This window comes from Corvus hawaiiensis, chromosome 36 (genome assembly GCF_020740725.1).
Source record: "Corvus hawaiiensis isolate bCorHaw1 chromosome 36, bCorHaw1.pri.cur, whole genome shotgun sequence".
NCBI lineage: Eukaryota > Metazoa > Chordata > Aves > Passeriformes > Corvidae > Corvus > Corvus hawaiiensis.
The window spans coordinates 711832-719287 of NC_063248.1; the positions used below are offsets into that span (position 1 = coordinate 711832).

Genomic DNA, 7456 nt, shown 5'->3' on the forward strand with positions numbered 1-7456 from the left:
TTTTATTGCTTTTTCAAGTAGCTGTTCACGGGTATGGGTGGAAATCCGATATTTTAGAGACGTCTGTTCTTAGACCTCCTCCATCAGAAAATATTCACCATGTGTTTGCAGAACGAATGGAAATGAGAGATGAGTGGAGATTGGGGATTCATTTTAAACTCTCCGAAACTGTGAGTGTCCCACAGGCTCTGGGTTAGTGTTGGTGCTGCTCAGAACTGAGGAGTTGGTTTGAAAGCTGCTGCTCTGAGGGCACAAACTGAACTTCACCCCGTGTCCTGTGGGACATGTTTGGTGCCTGGCATTCCCCTGAGGGCCTGAGAAACGAGCCTGTTCTAGCTTGGTTGGAGCCTTGCCTGGAGCCAGGGGAGATGTTTCTGTCCCCTCTGAAGGGCTGTGGGGCCAGGAGGTGTTCAGTGACAAAAGCAGTCAGTGAAATCCCAGCAGGGCTGTTCTGCTCTGCCCATGAGCAGTGCCCTCGTGGTGGGATGGCACAGGGGGCTGGAGCTGGCAGTGGTGGCACTGACTGTTCTGGTGGATCTCCTGTCAGGGTACTGCAAACACAACCACAGCACATGGAGTAATTTCCCTTCAAGTCAGGGTTGTGCTTTGGGTGCAGGAACAAACTCTGGGCTTGGGTGGCAAAGGTTCAAAGGAGTAGTTGGAATTTTGATGTTGGTTCTCACTTACTCTGGGGGGCTCAGGTTGGGAAAGGCCCTGCCTTTGGAAACCTCCTTGTTCATCTTTAGGTGGGTGAGCACAAGTTCAATCAGCCACCTTGTTTCTGACAGTATCTGCTGTGTTGGGAGCATCTGTCCCAAAACAGAAGGTGCAGCTTCCTGGGTTTGGGCTTCAGGTTGGCCTGGCCAGGGCTTCAGGTTGCTGTACAACCCGCTGGGACAGTGGGTGGAGAATCTTGGCTTTGTGGCAGATCTGCATCTTCCTGCAGCCCACTCATCACAGGCCAGGGCAGCTTGAGCCAATCCGTGTGGAGCAAAGTTATTTTTAGAGGGAGCTTCTTGTAAAGGATGATGATGGTGTTCTTTGGCCTAAAAGCTTGCAGGGTACTGCCTCCAGTGGCTGTGCAAAACCACCTTATTTAAAAATTGATTTAAAAAAAACCCCAACGTTATTGCAATGAAATTTTGGATGTGATTCAGGCAGAGTTCAGCAAGTTTTGGGGTACCTGAGCAAACATGAACTGTGGGGCACATGGGTCCCTGACTCCAGGAAGCGTCACTGGGCAGCCAGGGTGCTGCAGCAGCAGCTCAGGTGGGGGCATGTGGAAGTTATTTTCAGTCAAACTTTTGTACTTCAAGAACTCCCCTGGGAATCTGTTGGAGTTGGGGAGTAGCTGGTAGGGATGTGAGGGGATCATGGATGTGACATGGAATGCTCTGGTGAGTGGTGCTGATGGGCAGCTCAGTCACCAGCAGTCGGGGGAGCCCAGTGTCTCAGTGCTGAGGTGTGGGCACTGCACTCTGAACTGCACCGCTCCAGCAGGAAATGTAGGCTTGGGGGAAAAACATGAAGCAAAAGGGTTCCTCTGTAGTTATTTTTGTGTCCTGTGCTGTCCATTTCCACAGGGGCAGAAGCTGAGCTCTGGCTCCAGATCTCGCTGTGCTGTCCCTGCACGGCAAGGAGGGGCTGCTGGCTGGGTTCTGGAGCAGGGGGCCACCCCATGGAACTGCCCTTGTGATTTTCTTAGGGGGTCCCTGACTGTACCTTAAACAGGACTCGTGTAAGTGCTGGCTCGGGCACGGCACAGCTGAGGGGGAGCCAGAGGATGCTCTTGGTGTGCAGGGGTCAGATTGTTGATGAGCTGCTGGAATGTGGGGCGTGGGTTGGTGTGTTTAACTCCTGCCTGGTGCAAATGGCTGTACAAGTGTGCCAGAACTACAGCATTAAATTCCTTATCCTCTGGAACTGAAGGCCCTGGATCTGCCTCCAGGTCTCCCACTGTCAGTGGCTTTGAACAGAAACACTTAATTCTGCAAATTGTCCGATGCCCCAGGTGTCACTGACCTTTGGTGTGCTGTGGTACCTCCTTGCTGGCAGTGCTGTGTGGGGGTAGTTCTGTATTGTTGCTTAATGAGATTGCTTCTAGGAATTGGAATACAAGGAAAATCTCCACAGTGCAAGAATGAAGGCGTGATAAGTCTTTTGACCCTTTTAAAATTCCAAACTAGTAATTCTGCACACTGGTAACTGTGCTATCTTTAGCTACCTGTTCCTGTATGTTGAGTCCTGCCTGACTTTGGCTTGATGAAATCAGGAGAGTTTCCTGGTGAAAGAGTAGCTGTAGACTCCAGGAATTCCTCTGTCTCCCCTGACCTTTTTTTTGGGTCTGCTCCAGAAGTGAGATCCTCAGCATTCTGGTTACTGCTCTGTCTCCTGTAATAGGGAGTAAATATTTTCTAGTTTTCCTCTTGGTTATTTCAGTACTCTGCCACTTCAAGGCACTGTTTTCCTTGGAAGCTGGGGAAAGTCCAGGTGCCAGGGCTGTCACCTGGGGTAAAGCTCTTTCAGGTTGCTGTCTGAATACCTGCGGAGTGTGTTCCTGGGGTACTGAGTGATGAGAGGTTCTCCCTCTTGAAAAAGAGCCTGAGTGTAGTTTGGAATCTTTTTTAGTATGTGTATCTGACCTTGGAATCAAATACTGCCCACTGGTGTTGTACAGGGGTAGGGAGAATCCTCATCTCCAAGCTCCAGCTTCTGTCAAGATTTCTGCTGTAAAGCTCATGGCTGTTGCACTGGGCATTCCTGAAACCTGAGCACTCACTGAAAACCTGAGGGAGGCTTCCCCATGGAGTAACACCCAGATCTTGGGAGTCTGGAGGAGGAGGGGACAGACAGGAACTGCCCAGTCTCAGGAGAGGAAATGCTCCCCCTGCAAAAGGGGCATCTCTGCAGAGGGGTTGTGGGGCTTTGTTGTGTCAATCCAAGCAAATCTTCTGCCTGGTTCTGTCAGGCCCCCTGTGAATGGGTCCAAGACCCCACAGAGATGGGCCAGGGCTCCAGACCAAGAGGCACTGCCTTAGTTCAGTGAGATTTGTCCTTCACCCTCCTGCTGTCACCAGCTCGTGGAGTGACCCCTTTTCTGTAACACACAACAAACTGCATCCAGGCCTTTTCCCAGGGAACTGTCCCTCGAGTGCCTCAGCCTGGCTGGTCTCTGATCTCAGACCTGCCAAGGCATCCGTCAGCACTGGCAAACTGAAATTCCCTGGTGTCCTGTAAGTCAAGGACACCTCTGCAATGTTGGTTGAAAGGCCCGTAGTTACAGCTGCTTGTGGGAAGCACTGCCCTTGTCTTGTTATCTCTTCCCTGACCTTCCCACACGGGCTGGGTTTTGGTTTGACGGGGTATTTCAGTGTCAGTGTAGCCCAAACCCTTTTTTAACATGATATTCACAGCTGGAGAGGAGATGTCTGAGTCGCACAACCAGATGTTAACTAAGGTAAAATGCTGGTATGATGTTGTCTTCATTGTTGTAATGATGCTGCTGTAGCTCCTTCTGGGACCAAGGAACGTGCTAAAGAAAAGCTGTGGACCAGTTACAGTGGGATGGGTCTGGAAGTGCCAGGTCTCGCTCATTCAGCATTAGAGAGACATTCCCTGGCAGTGGGGGTGGTGTCCCTGCCTTGTCAGTGAGTCCCCACTCAGGGGATCATCACTGTGCCTGGTTTTGTTGTGTTCAGGTCATTGTGGCCCTTCCCTGGTGGTGCCACTTGGCAGCTCTGACTGAAAGCAGCTCCTGCTGAAGCATCACTTAGATTGTGTCTCCCAGAGTAACTCAGAGCTCCTGTACTGGCCTTGGCAAGGGAGAAAACTGCTGCTGAGCATTTGGTGCCCTTCTCATGTGAATGGGTAGAAAGAGCATCGGAAAAAGTAATTTTTCCCAGAACAGGGCATTCTACTTCTTGTGCAGTGTCCCCATGTTCAGAGCTGCATGCTGCCAAGCAGACGGGTTTACATCCTGTCCTCACTCTCTTACTCTGTCCCAAGTGTCATGGCCTGTGTGGGCACAGGCACCTGCTAACACACGTCAAAGTTAGAAAGAGAATTCCACCCAAATGTGCTGTTCTTGTGCAGAGTGGGCCCTTGGTGTGCCTGGCCATGCTCTCCATGACGAATGCCTTTTTCCCGTGGTTCAGTGTGGACTGGGGGATCCGGAGGCATTTGCATGACATGGCAGCTGGTCTTGCTCTTGTTCAGCCTGTATCTCAGAAAGTCACAGCAAACCCTGGCCGGTGTGGGACCAGCTGCCTGGGAGGGAGCTCCACCGGAGCCGTGCTGCTCCTGGAATCCGAGAGTGGCGTCTGAGGGGAAAGCAGTGTGGACACCACGGGCTGCAGGAGAGCGAGAGAGAGGGTATTTTTGTAGAGGAACTGGTCAAATGTTCGCATATCTGCACTGTCTTTATTTAGCAGTGTGATGTACCCAGGTGAAGAGTTTCCCAATAAATATTGGTTTTGATGCCTAATGAACGACTACTGTGTCTTTACTTGTGAGCAGTGATGGAGAAGGGGATAATTTGTGTATCCGTGGGTGTGATGGAGAGGCAGTGCTTGAGGGCTGTGATGGGTGTGTAAACGTGAACAATTAACGTGGGCAGAGTTTTCCCTGGGCAAGGTTCTGTCACTGTGTGTTGGTTGGTGCTTTGCTGTCCCTGGGTACCAACCAGCCTCCTCACCCTTCTCGTTCTTCCTGCAATTCCTACTGTTTAGTTTTTATGTGATTTTCTCCTATCCTCTTGCTAACGAGTCCAATGACACACTTCTAACCTGCCAGTAGTTCTGTGAAGGTAAGAGATCTTCTGTTTTGTCTGTGTGAGTCGTAAGGCAAACTCAGCCTTCTGGTGGGCTCTTGGAGCTGGAGAAGGGCAGGACAGCCTCTCCCTGCACTGCCTTGTTATGCTAATGCAGAAACAAGTCAGGTCATTGTAGCTATGATCCTTGATTTGAAGTCATGGTATGGAGTGTTTGAAAACCATTTGTCTGGGAGTGGTTAAAAAGAATAGCTGCTACTTAGGATTCCCTAAAAGCTGTAGGCTGACTTTCAGTCTTTGAAATCGGCCTGTTATTTTAGCAGGTTTTGGTTTCCACAAGCCCGAGTGCAATTCCACGTATCTGTGGGCTGGCCCACAGAAAGAGAGGCTACACCAAGCGATAGATGTGCTTGGAGAGCAGCAGTGCAGGATGGAGTGACAGAACTTGTCTGTCTGCTGGAGCTTCCCTCGGGCAGCAGCGTTGGGAAGGGAAACACTCTGTGATGGTGGCTGTCGTCACGGGTGGGTGGGAGAGAAACCTCATGGAATGGTGCTGAGGGTGCTGTGTGTGCCCATGCGTGTGTCAGACATCTCCCATCCTCTGAGCAGTGGTACCCGTGGTGTCCCTGGGCTGTGCTGCAAACACCTTCCCTGGCATTTTATCTTCATTGATTTGCCCTCCCTCTCCTGCCCATTTTCCATGCATGGTGGTGGTTTCCATCTGAGAAGCGTGACATTCTTGTGTAATGTACCTCTCACTGTGACTGCTGACCAAGGAGCTGGAGCTGGGTCACTAACACTCTTCTCTTGTGTTTGTAGGTCTGCAGAGGGATCCGGGCCGGTTCCCAGCTGTAGCTCTTGAGCTCTGTAAAGGAGATTCTGGCAGTGATGGACTCGCTTTATACAAGGGTCAGCCCAAGATGCTGGAGGTGAAAGTGCAGCACAACTCAGAGTCAGAGTACTTGGCCAGAGATGGTCCTTCAAGCAACAGCTCCTTCTACAGCAGTGAAGGAGAGGGGACAGACCATGAGGGAGATATTCTGGATTGCAGCGGGTCCAGGCCTTTACTGATGGATTCGGAAGAGGAGGAGGAGACGTGCAAGCTGTGCCCAGGGTTCCTGCAGCCTGTGCCCAGGGAGAGGCGTGAGGCCTCCAAAGAAGATCCCCACTCCCAGGCCAGAGCAGGGGAGATGCTGTTCCCGGCCTTCCAGTCGCGCACTGGGGAGGTTTTTAATGAACCGGATGTGTTTGCCACGGCTCCTTTCCGAAGCTCCAGGAAGGTGCTTGATGAAGTGGATGTCTTTACCAAAGCTCCTTTTATCTGCAAGGGCAGCGCAGCTCTACGACATCCAGAGGAAGCAGATGTATTTCTGAGAGCCCCTTTCACTAAGAAGAAAAGCATGGAAGAGTTGACTTCCCATAAGGAGCCGTTCACACCACCCGTTTTCCTAAGCCAAGGAGGCGATGGCCGAGCTCACCCGATGTTCCCGTGCCTGGATTCAGCAGCACGCGGGTCCGTGGCCTCGGTGAGAGCTCCATACCCTTCTGCTGGGTTTGCTCAGCCAGGCAATCTCCATCCCTGCTCCGTGAGAGCCGCGGAGGCCCAGGAGAGCGTCCCTGCTAAAGCAGTGCTGCCGGAGCAGGGCGATGTGGCCGGAGAGAGGAGCCACGGCCACGCGCTGCCCCCGGAAGCCGCGCTGGGCTCCGTGGCCAACAAGCCTTTCCGTCCGCAATCCCTGTCCAAGTATTCCCGGCACTACAGTCCCGAAGATGGGCCGGGCCTTGAAGCCAAGCCCATAGCTGCTTACAAAGTGGTGTCTCAGACCAACAGACAGGCCATAGCAGGGTCTGTCGCTGTTGTCCCACTGTCTTCCAGGACTACGGAGCTGCCCGGCGCGGATCCCTTCGCCTCGGCGCCCTTCCCTTCCAAAGCGGCAAAGCAGAAGCCTTAATGTGCTGGGAGCTGGGGGCTGTGCTGCCCGCAGGACCACCTCGTGCAGGACCTCGAACCTCTTAGCTGAACTGAATCATATAGCAATATATATATATAAAATAATTATTATTTTTGGTCAGGACTCTATTTGCAGTGATATATAGTTGAACCATTTAAGTTATGTTTGTCCGAATGCCTGCCTCTCAGGATCCTCGTATCCTTTCCAGTTGCTTCTCAACTTCCTCCTCTCACTGTCTTCCCTCCATTTATTTTTTTTTAGATGCTTTTCTCAAACCAGTAGTATTCCATATTTTCTAGTCCTGGGTGGATAAATGCACTACAAGATGAATTAAAAGGTTTATTAATTACAGAGCGAGTCAAGCGGGACTTGCTAATGCTCTGGAAAAGACATGATTTCACAGGTTAAGGGGTTACTGTGACTCTTGCTATCAGTGATACTCCTGCTGCTCGGCAGCAGTGGCAGCCATGGCTCCAGATGTGCTGGTGGGTGCTGTGCCCACGGATCCAGAGCCGTGCTGTGATGTCTGATGCCAGTCTGGGCAGTGCTGGTGAGAGCAGAGCTGTGGCAGCAGCACGGCTTTGCTCCCCCAGGACTGGAACACGTGGCAGTGCTGCTGCCCCGGGGCTGGGGCCGGAGTCAGGGAAGGACTCACGGTGCCTTCATGCTGTGAACGCCAATGAAGCAATCAGGCTGTTGCTGTTGCTGGAAAATCAAACAGTTGTGCAAACAATCA

At 51.9% G+C, this 7456-nt stretch overlaps 1 protein-coding gene across 1 annotated transcript; it reads left to right on the forward strand.

The window, feature by feature from the left end:
• The first annotated feature begins 5688 nt into the window (after nt 1-5688).
• On the forward strand, nt 5689-6720 carry LOC125319096 (uncharacterized protein FLJ45252-like). Its single transcript, XM_048290042.1, has one exon. It carries the CDS (start codon nt 5689-5691, stop codon nt 6718-6720), a length of 1032 nt encoding a protein of 343 aa, XP_048145999.1.
• The last annotated feature ends 736 nt before the right edge of the window (nt 6721-7456 follow it).

Excerpts from the sequence above, each read along its gene's own strand:
- LOC125319096 (XM_048290042.1), top strand. The coding sequence starts at position 5,689 with ATGCTGGAGGTGAAAGTGCAGCACAACTCAGAGTCAGAGTACTTGGCC.